Source organism: Bombus pascuorum, chromosome 7 (assembly GCF_905332965.1).
Source record: "Bombus pascuorum chromosome 7, iyBomPasc1.1, whole genome shotgun sequence".
Classification (NCBI taxonomy): domain Eukaryota; kingdom Metazoa; phylum Arthropoda; class Insecta; order Hymenoptera; family Apidae; genus Bombus; species Bombus pascuorum.
In genome coordinates this window covers 2,014,589-2,031,218 of record NC_083494.1, presented here as the reverse complement: position 1 = coordinate 2,031,218, position 16,630 = coordinate 2,014,589, and the positions used below count along the sequence as shown (strand labels likewise).

The window sequence follows — 16,630 nt, the reverse complement described above, 5'->3', positions numbered from 1 at the left end:
CAGAGGATCCATCAGTCTCCTTACTCCGTGGCCACGTTCTGCTAGAAGATCTTAAAGCTGTAAATTCACTGACAAGCAAACCCAATCCAAAGACATTTGCTTCAATGCATTTATATGGAACCGTTCTCACTGCAAGCTAAACTGGTCCAGTCGCTTAAACAATTGATTCTGTACACCACTGAAGGCAAGTTCAAGTACCTCGAAGACCCATTTAGCTGGAGCTAGCATGAAATTGCCTCGTGAGCAATTTTTTTAAGACTTCTCGAAGGCCCATCAGCAGACTTTTCCCTTTTCACATCTCTAGTAGTTTATCACTTTCCACGTACTAGGGAACAGCGTGAGCTAGAGTGTCTCTGAGATATCTATACCTTTTGCTAGCAATTTTGCAAGTATAATTATAACATTCGCGACTTTCAGAAGCGCGGTCGCGACAGGTCTAAGATCCAATATGAATACAACCGAATCTCGGTAACTCAAATCTCAAGGGAAGAGTTGAAATCTTCGAGTTACAGAAGCTTCGACTTATCAAAATCTCCGGGTAAAAGGTGTTTAACAAAGGAAAATTCAAAATATAGAAGTTTCTTACGAAGGCACAATTACATTTACCTTTTCAAGAAGTATTAGTATTTCAAGCTTCCTCCTAGAACTCATTTTATTCAACCCACATACATGCAAAAGTTAAAGACGCGGGAGATGAAAAAATGATGAAAAAATATGAAATATAATTTTTCAGTTAAAAATTAAGTTCCAAATTTATTTCTCCCGAAAACAAAACATTTTGTGAAAAAATTTTATTCAACACTTTTTATTTATTTTTGCATTTAGAATAACCTCCTGGTGATTATTTACTCATACCCAATCATAGCCGATAATTAGCAATTAATTAGATAAACATAATAACATTTACAGTGAAGAACTATCTTTGAAGAGTGAAAAATGTCCCTAGGATATGATATAGGCGATATTTACGCGCCAAATCAGTTGATCATGGCGTCAGGGGATATGAATAATACATACGTGTTTGTTTAGCGCAGTATATTCTTGTATGAAAAGTTTGTAATTGTCTTGTATTCAATGAATCGAGAAGGTCTTGACATTTGATCAACTAATTTTACATCTAAATTTGATCAACTTATTTTCATAAGCAAAAATGGATCAAGATAGTTATTCAGTGACGTGTTCCGTTACAATCGAAAGGACTAACTCACAAGGTTCAATTTTGAAGAAAACAAATCATCGAACAGTAACTTTACGTTTAATTAGAAATAATCTTCGTGAAATTTTTATCGAAATACGTGCAGAAAAGGGAAGTTTACTGACGAAGTTATTGCTGAGATCTATATCTGTTTTCAATAAGTTTATGACTGAAGGTAAAGCTTCGATCAAGTTTAAAGAAGAAAATTGTACATTGTTTTTATCCAACGCACCGACATCGCAGTTAATTAATTTTTTGAAAACATTATACATTAAGGTGTCAAGTCAGTCGGATCAAATAGTAAAAAATCCATTAAAAGAGAGGTTACTTTCTAATAAGCTCGGTCATCATGAAGAAATTAGTCCTGTTACAAGTACTGAAATAAATAAAGCTAAAGAAAAGGCTATTGCTGTATCGCGTGCAACGATTACGACACCATCCCCTAGCGCTGCTAAAAAAAGAAAACGGTCGGATGAAAGTGCACTGAAATTGTCTACTGCGAAAAAACTGTATGAAAATCCAATTGTAGGACAAATTACGGAAGAACAAAGTAAAGTTTTAAATGCGGTACTTAGTGGTAAAAATGTGTTTTTTACTGGCAGTGCAGGTACTGGAAAATCGTTTTTATTGAAAAAAATAATAGCGGCCCTCCCACCTGATGTCACGATGGCTACAGCAAGCACAGGAGTAGCGGCATGTCACATAGGTGGAATAACTTTGCATCAATTCGCAGGAATCGGACTAGGAACTGCTAATTTAGATAGATGCTTTCAAATGGCTTCTCGCAATTCTGCTGCTATTTCATGGAGAAAAACAAAACATCTCATTATAGATGAAATTTCTATGGTAGATGGAGACTATTTTGATAAGATTGAAGCTGTAGCTAGACATATTCGTAGAAACGAAAGACCATTTGGTGGAATACAATTGATATTGTGCGGGGATTTTTTTCAATTACCACCAGTTTCAAAAGAAAACAAAGCTAAGTTTTGTTTTCAAAGTAGCGCATGGAAAAAATGTGTACATTTTAATTATGAATTACAAACTGTTCATAGGCAAACGGATCCTGAATTTATTAAGATTTTAAATAATATTAGGATAGGTAGAGTGACGGATGACACTGCAGAAAAACTTAAAGCAACAGCTAAACAAAAAATAGAAAGTAATGGCATTTTAGCAACCAGACTTTGTTCTCATGTTAATGAAGCTGAAGAAATTAATCAATTTCAACTGGATGAGTTGAAGGATGAATCAAAAACTTATATGGCCCAAGACTCTGATTCAGCAATGACTGCCACATTGAATCAGCAATTGGCTGTTCCTGATAAATTAGTGTTAAAAATAGGTGCTCAAGTAATGCTGTTAAAAAATATAAATGTCGCTAATGGTTTAGTGAATGGTGCAAGGGGGGTAGTTATTAAATTTGTAGAGAATATACCTGTAGTTCAGTTTAAATCTGGTGTTCAATATCATGCAAAGCTAGAGAAATGGAATTTAAAAACAAGTACTGGAAGCATTGTTCATAGGATACAAGTTCCATTAAAATTAGCATGGGCTTTTTCCATTCATAAAAGTCAAGGTTTAACTTTGGATTGTGTTGAAATGTGTCTTGCAAGAGTCTTTGATGCTGGCCAGTCGTATGTAGCCCTTTCGCGGGCACAAAGTTTGCAATCTTTAAGAGTTTTAGATTTTAATAAACAACAAGTATGGGCTCATTCAGATGTTCTTTTGTTTTATAAAAAATTTAGGAGAAATATACAAGAAATGGAAATGATTCCTCTAGGAAAGAAGCAAAAGATATGATTCGGTTATTTAAGATATCCAGACAATTAGAAGAGTGTTATATTCTGTTTCTGATGGAAAATACAGCACACATAATTACATGATAAAATTGTAAACGGAGACTTAATGCTGATATGATTTTGATACTGGTATTATATAAATAAGTAAAGCTTTACCAAATCTATGTACAAAATTATGTATCTAGCTCTATTAAAATTATGTATAAGAGCTAAGGTTGTAGAAGAGATAATAAAAAATTGTTTAGATAATTGAAATTATGGATCTATTAAAATTTGTTATAATTATAATATGTATATTAATACTATAACTCACAGTTTTGTGAATTGATTTTTTAGATTAATGTATTTGCGGTTAAAACTATTATGACCAAAATTTTGAAATAATTAGTGAACTGTTATAAAATAATGTACATAAATTTTATTAGCATAAAAATTTTATTTTATAAAAATAAGCTGATTAGATTTATTTAAAAAATATTATGTAAACATTTCTTTTTATTCTTTTATCATAAGATTATAGAATTTATAGATAATTTTATTTTAAATAAAATTAATAAATTAATGTGAGTTCAACAGAATATCGAACATAAGTTTACTCTATACGCCAATAGGTGGAGTTTAAGAGTTTTAATTTTTCGACTAACTTGTCCATTCTGACTATAGTTGAAAGTTGTGGTCAAAGTTTAATAAGTACGCGTATATATAACCTGTAATGAAGTATTAACATTCATTTGTGAGAAACATTCATACAATTACAAGAAATTGTGCAACGTATTATAAGAAATACGTGTTTTTACGTTATACAGTTGGAAAAACAATGCCAAAATATTACTGTGATTATTGTGACACGTACCTAACGCATGATTCGCCGAGTGTACGGAAAACTCACTGTCAGGGTCGTAAACATAAGGATAATGTTAAATATTTCTATCAGAAATGGATGGAGGAACAAGCACAACACCTAATCGATGCAACAACGGCGGCATTCAAAGCTGGAAAAATCGCATCTAACCCCTTCGCAGCAAACAAAGGAGCAGCAATTCCACCACCTCCAAATCTTGGACCACGTCCTGGAGTACCACCTCAGGGTCCTCCAGGTATGATGCCACCTCCAGGGATGCATCCTGGTGGCCCTATGGGTCCAGGAGGCCCGATGATGATGGGGCCACATGGGCCAATGCCACCAATGATGGGTATGAGGCCACCTATGATGGGACCTATGGGGCCAATGGGACCAATGATGGGTCCTATGGGACCTATGGGTCCAATGAGACCGCCAATGAATGGACCACCACCTCCTATGGGAGGACCTCCACCGATGAAGAAATAATGAAGAGAATATATATAATTCATACCATTATCTTAGTTATATTGACATAAATGGCTCATTAATCATATGCATATCTTACCAGTATAATACCAATATGTACATATGAACATAATATACTAAAATGTAAATTTCATTCTATGATACAAGATATTTTCAGAATGTTGAAATACAGAACAAATCATACATTTTTTTCTTAAGAGTAAAAATAAATTGAAAAAATTCAATACTCAGTCTTATTTTTGTACTTAATATAATAACTAATAATCAAACAGAGTAAAACTCTGTATTTAAATATAATTATACTTTAAGAAATAAATATGTATAGGATAAGAAGTATAAAACACATGTTTCATTTTGCTTGAAAACAAGTTCTTTTTTATTTACAAAGAAATAAGCAAAGGTAATTTGTATATACTAGTTTTTTTAAATAAACCTGATATTTGATATTTGTTTCAAGTTTATCATCTAGATATACAAATTTGAAACTTAAAATTACTTTAAGATGATTGTATGCGAGACATCTACAAGAGTCAACAGTCTTTAGTAAAAGCTACCCACATACAAAGTATTAATTTAAATGGAAATACATTTACAGTATAATTATATACTGTGTGACATTATTCTGTACATGTATATGGTTTTATATAAAAATTATTACTTAAAAGTAGACTATATTATTTAGTTCTCTTGTAACTTTATAAAAAATGTTTTTGAACAAAAATTTTAATAAGTGTAGCGTTTTAGAAATGCTAACAGATTTTTATTTTATTAATTTCATAATAATATATAATTAACACCGTATTTTAAAAACTAAAATTCATTGTAAATAATTATAAAATGAACTTACATACTTTCTGTGATCTTTTTCCAAATTTATTAGTCTTAGTAAAGTATCAATATGCTCTTGTTTAAGGTTTTTATCATTTATTTTTTTCCTAATTTCTTCAACAGCTTTATTCATATATGGCAAATTAAATTCCAAAGCTTCATTTATAATTTCACTAGCTTTGTTTTCTAAAGATGTGTCAGATCCAGTTTCTTGATTTTCTATAATTTCTAAACTGTTTTCAAGATCTAGTTTTGCTTTTTTTGCTTTTTTAGATTTTTTCTTTTTTGTAATATTTATTTCAGAATTAATTGTATTATTTTGTTCCTGTAAGCTACTTGTTTTTGCTTCTTTATTATTACTATTTTCTGTTTCTGAATGCTTTTCTTTGTTATTCCCTGAGGGTTTTACTTTGGCACAAGGTACATTTTTAGTTGTCCTTGATGATACATTGGTATGTGTAGATTTTTGAAAAGGTATAGTAACTACATTTGAGTTTTGTATAGGATCTGTCATTTGATTACTTGAAATATCCTGATTATGTGACGATTGTGTGGTATCATTAGTAAATTCGGTAACATTCTTTTCTGCAGTGTGTGTTTCAATAAAAACGTTTTTTGTATTATATGTTATATCTTGGTCATTAGGTTGAATAATATTATTCGTTGAAATATGTTCAGTGGATACAATGTTAGGTATTTGTATAGTTTGTTCTTCAATATCTTTTGATGAGCATGCATCACTCTTGTTTGTAGTATTCTCTTCCTTATTATATTCCCATAAACTTTCTATTAATGCTTCATAAGGTGTAAGTTTGTTCTTCTTTAGTTTTTTAGCTTCATTCTTCTTTAGTTTCTTAGCTTCATTCTTCTTTCCATCTTTTTTTTTCACGCTTGTTTTATAATATCTTGCAAGAAAACGTTTTAATTCGATATCTGTTAATCTACGAGGTACAAAAATTTTATTGTAAAGAACAATAATATTCAAATATTGTGACATGTACACTTCAGTGTCTGGAACCTTTTTCAAATGTTTCATGGCTCTTTTTAATCTCCTTACTAGATGACTATAATAAGGTTTTGACTGGTACACTTTCATCAAATCACCTCGATAGTCAATGATCTTTTTTGCAATAGAAAATGATACTGCGAGGTCTTTAATAGTAGTCATTGATGTTTTTAGCTCCTCTATTTGACTACAAATACAGTTTGGATCTACTAAATTCTGTTCGAACTCATGTAGTTTTTTTGCCAAAAATTTTTGCAATTGTTTTGTTCTACGGGGAAGGTTTATAGTAATATCCAAGAGTTTATCCTCATCATGTAGTTTAAGCCAATAAAGAAAAAGTTCTAATATATATTGAGGCAAATGTACTGCAGATCGAACTCTTATCATTAATTCGTTATATGTATTGTAATATATTTTAATTTCAAATTTAATTATGTTTATTAATTCATCCAAAAAAATTGGAGAAATGCGACCCTTTAAAAGACCTGCTATGTGAGAAGGATGAATATCAAGAGTCAACAGTTTTCGTTTAGCTTCTTCGCCATTAGGCATTTTTGTATAATATGTTCCATATGAATATACAACACCAGAACTGTCTAAATCAACCTTATCTGGAGGAAATGTCAAACCTTTCTTTTTTAATTTAGTTAATGGTATTACATCTTCAATAGTATTTTCACAAGCAGGATATTCGTATTGTAATTCACTTGTATAATTTGATACAAAAGCTGGTGTTGGGAAATGCTGTGACCAGCGAAACTCGTTACATGTAGAAGAATCATGTCCTCGTTTGGTACAATTACAACAGTAAAGTAAATCCGCAGGTTTCATAACTTCGGATAAGTTCTCTGGTATATTTATCTCAGTTGTTCGTGTCTAAAATTAAACAAAATCAAGTAAAATTACTTTTTATATTTAAATTGTGCATAATTTCATAAAATATTAATACTGTATGTAACAACAAACTCACTGTTTGATGAAATCTTCTCCAGAGATCTGGACATTCAGTTGATTTATGTCCTACAGCATTACACATGTTACAATACAGTATGCGACAAGACTCGCAAGTTTTCCTAAATGTACCTTGCTTTTTACCACACTGTAAAAAATTAACATATTACTATACAGTTATCACATATTATATTTTTATGATATATCTTCGAACCGTGAGGCACATTTTCTGAGGGCATCGAGTTTCTGTATGTCCTTGAGTACCACACATATGACATCGAATAGGTTTATATGGCTCCGTACAATTATGTCTCTGATGACCTTGTTGGTGGCAATTAGTACATTTCATATACCAGTATCTCTGATGTTTGAACAAATCAGGCATCAGGTCTTCATCTAAAATAGCCCAAAGTCTTGGATCCTCTATAATTTATTTACAATAAAAAATATTTAAAAATAATAAATGTATAAATACAAAGAAAATAGGACTACATTAATTTTCAATGACTTACTTGACATTTTACTCTGAATTTCCTTTATATCAAAATTTTCTTGTCCTTGAGTTTCATAGAAAGTTTTAAGTTTTTCCGACATAGGGCGAAAGAAATATTCTTCCCACTCTCGATTACTATTATCATTACTATTATGTTGTTCAAAATTTTCTTTGGAACATCTAACTCTACTATCTGTATTTTTTCTTTGTTTTACACTTGTAGAGGGTTCATTATCATCTTCATAATGCCTTTTCTTATTTGGAGTCAGTTCTTTAGAATGAAGAACGTTTGACATCATTACATCTTTTTCTTGATGCCTTTTTTTATATGTAGTCAACTCTTCAGAATTAAGGAAATTTGATACCATTACATCTTCTGCAAAATGCCTTTTTCTATTTGAAGTTAGTTCTTCAGAATTAAGGAAATCTGATACCATTACATCGTCTGCAAAATTATCTGATTCACTTTTGTCTCTTTCATATGTAACATCTTTATCGTGAACTATTTTTGATGGCGATTGAAATTCAAATGTATTGTGTTTATCATTGCTAAATAACATGTCAGGCCTAGTAAAATCTTTAGTATGAATTTCATTTCCTACAATAGACTTATTTTTTTCACAAAAGCTTTTGTCTTTATTATTATATTGATCTGATTGAACCTTTTTATTCATTTCCATTATTTCTTTTATACTTGATGCACCTTTCTGTATTTCTGTGCAGTTTAACATTATATCTTCTGTTACTGATTCATCATTAGTACAATCTATAACTGAGGTAGAGCTATCTGACTCTTGATCAATTATAGAATCTATCTTTTTAACATTTTCTACTAAATTATTTTTCTTTCTTATAATGAATGAAGATTCTTCATCTATATCGCTGTTACTACTTGTTGTTTCAGAATTTTCATCTGAGTCCTGTAAATTTATGATAGGTGGTTGAGGTTTTGGAGGAATCGGTACTTCTAAAATGGATTCTTCAGAATCACTTTCTGTATCTGATGTTAACACTGTTATTTCTTCGCAATAGTTGATAGGTTTTTGCAGTTTGTCAGTTCTACAAAGTATCTCGTATTTCGTATCTGTTTCTGTTTCATATATGGATTTTGTGCCATGTGAATCATATTCAATAATGAATTGCCCCTGCTGATTTTCTTTAATATTCATTTTTTCCTGTTCTTTCTCTTTTAAATTTCTTTCTTTTTCTTCTTCCACTTCTTGTAGTTTCTTTTTTAACTTTTCATATTTTTCTAGATATAGTTTATTGATAAATGATTTAGAAAATTCATATTTTTTAAGAATGTTATCATTGCTTGTTTCATTACACGCAATTCTCTGACATTTCTCATTGTTCTTATCATCATATTTTGTAGAATTTAGATGAGTAAATTGATTTGCAGTTGTCTCATTATTTAGACACTGTACGGTTTCTAACTGTTCATCATTTTCATCTTTTATTTCTGGTTTTACATTATTTTCAACATTATTTATTTGTACATTATGACACGTTAATTGCCTGTTGTTCTTTGCAGACTCAGTATTTTCTTCAGTTTCTTTTAACGTTTTCACATAAGGTACACTAGGGACACTTTTGTTAGTTACATCTTTAGATAACGTTTCAGTTGTACTTTTAATGCAAATAGAAGTAATATCTGGTTTACTATCATCTTCCATTGATGCTGAATTATTTTCTGATTCGTTTTTTATATAAGTTTCGCTACAACTTCCAACAACATCATTCTTTTTAGGAGTATCATTAAAACTGTAAACTTTACTAGTATTTGCATCTGTAAGAAGTTTATTAGCGGCTGTATCAATAGTTTCTAATTTAACATTCGATTTTTCATCCATATTCTCTACATCATTTGAAGTATAATAAATTTCAGCATACAACCGTGATTGTAGATCATGATTAATTTCTTCATCTTCACTGTTTTCGGCCTTACAATAATCTGCAAAATTCAAATCAATTTATTAAAATTCTTCAATTATTAGGTGAAAGTAATAAAGATTACTTCAGAAAATATTCTCACCTCGAAAGACATTGTATTCCATCTTTATTTGTATGCTTGGTTAGAAAGAAAGTTTTATACTAGGATTTATGCGTTGTTAACAAAAACACATGTGTTTATATTCCGTAACATTTATATGTGAGTTATTGCGTAAAATCTACCTAGTACCTACTAGTAAGAAGATAAAGTTCATGGTTTATAGTACTTGAAATGAAATAGTACTTTACTACTTCCTATAGAAAGCACCTGTAATATATATATATATATATGTAATACATATTATATATATCTACATTATATCTTATACATATTATATATACATTATATCTTATATATATATATATATATATATATATATATATATATATATATATATATATATATATATATGTACATATATATATATACATATATATATATATATATATATATACATACACACATATATATGTGTAATATATATAATGAAAACACGCTTTAATAATCAAAACTTGAAATTTATTCTTTATATAAATGCTAATATAAGATTATTTATTCTATCTTATTCTATAAATGAAAGCAATTGTATATATAGTTATTTTCTAAAGTTCCTAGACATTCCCTGCTTTAGTAAAATTTTAATTTAAAGCGATCGTTTGGCGTCGGCTGCTTCGGGAAGATTCGGCAGTAACACGACGAATCACGATCACTTATAGTTTGCGATCAGTGCAGTTGATAAATGGAGGATTTGTGTTTGTCAAGGTAGTTTTGTTTACGCGTAAATTTTCATTCGGTATCAACACATCGTGCGTTTTGTGTGTGCTAAGAGGTAGATGAAGGTGCGTAACAGTTTCCTTCGGGTTTCGTATTAAATTTCAAAGGTAGGGAAACTATCCGGTTAGAGAAATGTATGTTAGTGCGGAAACTTGTCGTACAGAGCATATGAACTGTGTAGAGATGAAAGATTGTCCACATTAAAAAATAAACTGCTTTTTGAAGTATTATTAAAAAATTATATTAGCATTTCTTATAGATCTTTTGATCATTACGTTCGTAAGAGGTAATGAGGTTATGTTTCGAGTATTAAGCATTCAGAAATGAACATTTTTACTTCATAGGTTATGAATTTACTTTCATAGAATTTGTGAATGATGCATTCTGAATTGAATAAATTCTCTCTTAATAATATAAAGTATTTAGTTATAAATATGAAAAAGTCTGTATCTTTTCTAAAAATATGTTTTAGTTCTGTTCATATAGTATCAGCAAAACAAAGAACATATACAATACTTTGTCTTTCATTAAAGTAATGTAATGTTTTAGATAATAAAATATTGCATATGTGTGTTAAGAAACATGAAATAAGATTGTATGTCAAATGGTTTTATGTATTACTCTAAATTAATTTTTCTGTATTTAAAAGCTTATTTCTTTTGAACATATATAATATCAGTGAGTTACTGAGGAATATCTGTTACAATGTTTACGATTTTAAAAATAAATCAAGCACAATATAAGATGGAGAATTCCATAATTGATATGATAAACATTATACGTAGTTGATAATACAACCGCATTATTGTATAACAAATTATATTTTAGTTAAATTTTTACAAAAGATTCCTCATATTGTATATTTTTTATTTTCGGTTAATTAACCTACATACAAATGAATAAATTACTCTGTTATTAGTAATTGCAAATAAATTAAGATTTTTATGTACGTAAATTGCTGTATTTGATATATTATGTAACATTTGTAATCACATTGAGAAGTATTAAAAAAATATTTGTCCATATAATATTTTCATTGATGTGAATGTTTAATTCTCTATCGTTTAATATAATTTGTATGTTTTATAGCTATGTAATTGTAATGTTTAATAGTTTTAAATATCATTTCAATATTTGTGTAGGATTTAACATGTCTCGCAATCATAAAGACAAGTATGAAAACTCCAACCCACGTCGTACACATACTTTTATGTCTACGGAAGATGCAAACTCTGGAAAGAAATCGTATTGGCCAGAATTGGAGATAACAGGCAGTATAAGAAATTTAAGCCCAAATTTATGGCAATTGACTCATCTAACGGCTTTGTATCTCAATGATAATAGTTTACAAAGGATACCATCTGAGATCGGACGTTTAGTCAACTTACGTGCTTTAGATCTCAGTAGCAATAAATTACGGAGTTTGCCAGCTGAACTGGGGGACCTCATCTACCTCAGGTATGATCGTATTTGCATTTATATACATTATCCAATAAAAAGATAACATGAATTATTAATTGAATGCATATTAAATTTTTTATATATCTTATTCTGATGTTTTGTTTATATTTTAGAGAATTGTTGTTAAACCAAAATTACCTCCGAGTGTTACCATATGAACTAGGAAAATTGTTCCAATTACAAGTGCTAGGACTTCAGGGAAATCCACTTAGCAAGGAAATAATGGCGTTATATGGAGAACCATCTGGGACTCACAAGCTGCTGTCATATATGCTGGACAATTTACAAGGTATGTGATCAAAACAATCGTTTATTTAATGAATAATATTTAATCTTGTAGTGGAGCTAAATATCGTTATTTAATTTTGTTTCCATTAATATAATATTTATATATAATGTGATATAATAACGTAATATATATTAATTTGTATTTGTTTATTTGCTATTAGCATGCAATGATAAATAATGACGATGACATGCTAACTAGGGTCATCGTTGATCGATATTAACGGTTGTTATATGTATTTGAGTAATGCGCCACCAGATGGCTGTATATGTCTACTTCCTATGTAACTTGCTAATCTCGAGTTACCTTTTGCTTTTCCATAACAACATTTTTATACAAAACATCGAAGAAACTTTTTTCAAATATAACATATCGTTGTTGAGGTATATTAATTGCAAATATTTTCTAAGTATAATGAAAATTTTACCCGTTAAACGACAAATGTACGAATTAAGTATATACATAACATGTTAATGTTAATACAATCTTTTGCCAATTCTATGCAAAAAAAATGGTTATAGTTTATTCAATAAGAATATTAATATTTTTAAAAGATATAACAAAAAAGAATGAGAATTGTGCAAAAGAGATCATCAATCACAATAATCCAAATAAATTATTTTAATTAATAGTTGAGAAGTCTAAATAAAAGATTAAAATTTTAATTTTGGCATAATTAATCGATTTGTTTTCTCTCTGTATTATTTCACTGGTTGTAACAAACAATACTAAAACTTTTATAATCGTGATAAGATATCTCATTGACTTTATATCAAAATCGTAATGGAACCTCAGTGCACAGTAAGTAATATTCGGACTTGGAAAGTTATATATTTTCTAGATTAAGTTTCTCAAAAGTCCATTGTAATTCTTATTTGTCATTTTTAGACATTTTTGTTTCGTTTCTTCATCGTTCTAGTGCCTAATATTCTACCAACCTCTTCAAGTGGCGATTATTAATCGTACTAATCATTGATTTATGATAAGTAACGCCGTCAGCAATTGTCACGAAGATTAACGCGCGAATAGAACGCGTTGCGTTAATCTATTAGAAATAAAATATCGCCGATGCAAAGTGGCCATTTGGAAGATAAAAATTTCGTGATGTCGACGCAGAGCTTATGAAGACCATTTAATGCCTTGGAGAACACATTAGAGCCTACATAATTTAATTTCTTTTAACTTCGGGGTCAAGTGGGTGTGCCGGGGCGCAGGCGCGTTGGGTTGTACAAGTGGTTACGTTAGGGAATGCTCGGTGAAACGTGGGGGAATTGCAAAGCGGACCAGAAGGGAAGGCGTTCTTCTATCCATTGTGTTTCACAATTTTTGCCAGTTACCCGATTGCCTGAAAGGTCTCGGCTGTACCATTCCGTTTATCCATTGTTCTCCGACTTTTACTATTCGGCACTACGGCACTATGCCTGTCATTTCCTCTTCCAGAGGATACTACCTCGTCATCATCGTCCTCCACTTTCTTCGCTTCATCTTTCTTTGTGTCAAGGGTCGTTTTTTCTTTCTATTTAAAATCACGTTCACAGCGTGCAGATCTATTCGTCTTTAAGAAGATAATTTTTTAACGTATGTGAAGCATTCTCTGGTTTCTTTTCTTTGAACTTTCTAATCAGAATGATCCATATTGAAGGAACATAGATATACAATGTAGTAATTTTTATGAGATTCATTACATAGTTGCTTGCATTTTTGAATTCTTTTCACTTGGCCCTTGTTTTTGCCTGTATAAATATTTAATAATAATTCTTTTATGGTATATATCTTTCATGACTATCGTTTGTTATCGTTTGTGCTGTTTCAGAAAGATAAAAGAATACTCTAACATCTTTAACATCTGCATAATACATTCAAATTTTTCTCCACAAAATATTTATTGTATTACTCAATTATTGCGAGTGTATTGAATATTATATGTTGAATTTGTAGATATCATAATAGTAGTTGTTTTTATGGAAAGATCCAGAGTCACTGGTAATTTGTAAGGGAATTAAAATAAATATCTAGCCGATAAGGTGTAATCCTTAACGTTTGAAAGAAGCAGCTAGCTACTCGAAGCTCCTAATAAATCCCATGGAAGATCTATGGAAGTAAATCGACTTCCTACTGTTTACTCTTTAATGTGGCAAAGTTGTTTACTGATAGAGAAAAGGTTGTGTATTCTATTTTATGCGATGATAATGAAGCTAACTCCTTAAAGTCATTATTTGCTACTCATAGTAAATTAGTCAAACGCTTTTTCTCTTAATTTCTATTACCTGACAAAAAATTATGCGATAAAATTATATTGTAGAAAAAAATATATGATAAATGTTTGTTGCAACGGATATTTGCTTTTCTTCATCGAAATATTTCTAGGAAATTTCTATTCGTTCGTAAGTATAGCGCATTAAGTGTATTTATATAGATCTTCTCAAATAGGGCCTTTAATAACATTATGGCATCGTCTTTCTATATTTGATGTTCACCGTTGGCGCATATTTTATTTGTTTTCCAACGTACGTAATCAATTGACGAGATAAATCGGAGAGTTCTGTTAGTTTAAATTTCCTCCTTCCGTAACCCTTTCGAACCTCATGTGCACCGCAATGTCTACATTCGTTTCTCAACAGGAAAATCAAGTCGAGAGTTTAGTGCTCAGACGCTATGATGAAACTTTGGCATATGCACTGCAAACAGTCATAGAATAATCGACGCGAACAAAGTTAATTAATTTCTCCATAATTGTTCTCTTACTCTCTGAAGTAAATCAATACAATTCAGTATGGCGATAGATTATAGTTGTCGAAATATTAAGTGAAACTTTCCGAGATCTGTTAAAGTCTGTAAAAACAGAAATTTTGCTTTTGTCATACAGTCAATGGAAAATGCATATTAGGAGGCATAATTTATAAATTGCGAACATAAGAATTTTTGAAAATTTATCGAAATCTCTAGAAACGTAAATTATAATATATCTATTACGTAGTTGATAGAAATAAAACAGATTTAATTTTTAATCGATTTTCAAAATAAAATGCAATATATTTCTAAGTTTGTCTTTAAGCTTTACTAAACGATCATTAATCTTGAAATTAATTAATCCTCAAATATATAGCATACCTGCACAATGGTTCGTAGCTCTTTTTTAAAATTCAGTTATTAGGAAATTAAACAAAAATCGATAAACTGAAAGTTTAAAGAAATGTGGAAATATCGATCGTCACTTTACAGTAGAACTTTTTCTTCGACAGATTCTTCTTGCATTTATTTTACGAGTATACTCGTTGAAAATTACGATAGGAAATTTCAAGGATATTCGATAAATTGACAGATATTAATTAACTATAGAACTCTTAGTTAACCGAACAGTTCATTCCAAGTAGATAAACTAATCGCGAAATTTTATAATTCGCAGCTGCTCGTCGTGAAAAGGCTGTGTACTAAAAAGAATAAGGCAATACATTGCCTGTACATTTTATGTATCGTTAACAATTGGAATTAAAGAAACAAATGTAAAGTTCCGTACAAAGAATAACAAGCGTACTCGCAATAGCGCGTATCTGTTAAACTGTTACGTACTTTTACACCCGTTGAACTTTCAGTCTGAAAAATAAACGAGATACTCTTGGAAACTTGGTTTGTTCGAAAATCGACGTTATTTTACAGATACATCGGCGATTCTCTTTTACGATTGATCCATCCTCCATTTTACGAGTGCCTTTTATTTGTTCGTTAAAAAGTCACGATCTCCTTTATTAGACAATTTTCCTCGAGTTGCGATATCCGCACGTATAGCGGAATGCGCGCGGAAGATTTCGTTGATGCGGCTCGAGTGGGGGAATAGAAAGCAGAGAAACGCTTGTCACAAACAAACAAGAAAATGTTCGTTTTAGTCTTTTGGAGAGAAAGAAAACTGGGTCTCGCTGACGCGAGACGAGTGAAAGGGGTCTTGCAGACCGAAAAAAAGAAAAAGAAGAAAAAAAGAGGAAGAAAGAAATTATGCGCGATTCACTAGGTTGCTCGGTGCCACCTCACCCGTATAATTGCACCGGGCCTCGGTCTCGGCTCCGTGTAATTGAGGACGAGTCTGAGAGGAGAAAGTGAACCGCGGTTTCGTGTATACACCGTGGCGAGAGTTCCTATGATTCATTCGTTATTCGGCGTGTATGGCGCGTACTCGGTTAGGCGTTGAGCACACGAGCTGTGAATCGCGATGACACGCGTTACGAATTCGTTTCGATGCCTTCTTGTCGACCTCGTTACATTCTCCTTCTTCTTGCTTGTTTTTTTCCCGGCAGGTACAGACGCCACGTTGTGCGACGCGATGCGTGGAAAGTACGCGCCGGTACTTTTCGGCTGGCAAACAGAACTTCAGTCGAATCAGAAACCATCTACGCTTTTGCTAAAATATTCGTAAGCATTCGAACAATTAGACTGAGAATTCTTACGCATTTTTATGTTTCCTGTACGCGATCAAAGATATGGAAAGTAGATATAGATGTGAAATACCGTTCTTTGAA

General features: G+C 31.0%; 4 protein-coding genes across 10 annotated transcripts in view; 3 read left to right on the top strand and 1 right to left on the bottom strand.

The window, feature by feature from the left end:
• Window positions 1-981: 981 nt before the first annotated feature.
• On the top strand, window positions 982-3,053 carry LOC132908988 (ATP-dependent DNA helicase PIF1). The gene has a single exon (XM_060963522.1). The coding sequence runs from the start codon at window positions 1,151-1,153 to the stop codon at window positions 2,996-2,998; it is 1,848 nt and encodes a 615-aa protein (XP_060819505.1). The 5' UTR covers window positions 982-1,150; the 3' UTR covers window positions 2,999-3,053.
• Window positions 3,054-3,664: 611 nt separating this feature from the next.
• LOC132909036 (U1 small nuclear ribonucleoprotein C) lies at window positions 3,665-4,508 on the top strand. Its single transcript, XM_060963630.1, has one exon. It carries the CDS (start codon window positions 3,815-3,817, stop codon window positions 4,325-4,327), a length of 513 nt encoding a protein of 170 aa, XP_060819613.1. The 5' UTR covers window positions 3,665-3,814; the 3' UTR covers window positions 4,328-4,508.
• A 255-nt stretch (window positions 4,509-4,763) lies between these two features.
• Window positions 4,764-9,793, bottom strand: LOC132908974 (uncharacterized). Of its 2 annotated transcripts, none has more exons than XM_060963475.1 (5): window positions 9,641-9,793; window positions 7,625-9,559; window positions 7,327-7,535; window positions 7,132-7,260; window positions 4,764-7,037 (listed from the first exon to the last, which is right to left on the bottom strand). In XM_060963475.1, exons 1-5 carry the CDS (start codon window positions 9,660-9,662, stop codon window positions 5,145-5,147), a joined length of 4,188 nt encoding a protein of 1,395 aa, XP_060819458.1. In that variant the 5' UTR covers window positions 9,663-9,793; the 3' UTR covers window positions 4,764-5,144. The 2 variants fall into 2 exon arrangements, with proteins under 2 accessions (XP_060819458.1, XP_060819459.1); XM_060963476.1 differs by having other exon boundaries at window positions 7,327-7,508.
• Window positions 9,794-10,288: 495 nt separating this feature from the next.
• Window positions 10,289-16,630, top strand: part of LOC132909026 (CCR4-NOT transcription complex subunit 6-like) — a 464,578-nt gene continuing 458,236 nt past the window's right edge. For 2 of the 6 annotated variants that reach the window (XM_060963617.1, XM_060963618.1), the window contains exons 1-3: window positions 10,291-10,479; window positions 11,515-11,830; window positions 11,947-12,122. In XM_060963617.1, the coding sequence (XP_060819600.1) occupies window positions 11,523-11,830; window positions 11,947-12,122 (484 nt within the window). In that variant the 5' untranslated portion in view covers window positions 10,291-10,479; window positions 11,515-11,522. Of the gene's footprint in view, window positions 10,480-11,514; window positions 11,831-11,946; window positions 12,123-16,630 lie in introns of all 6 variants that reach the window. The other 4 variants (XM_060963619.1, XM_060963620.1, XM_060963615.1 and 1 more) reach the window with 3 other exon arrangements.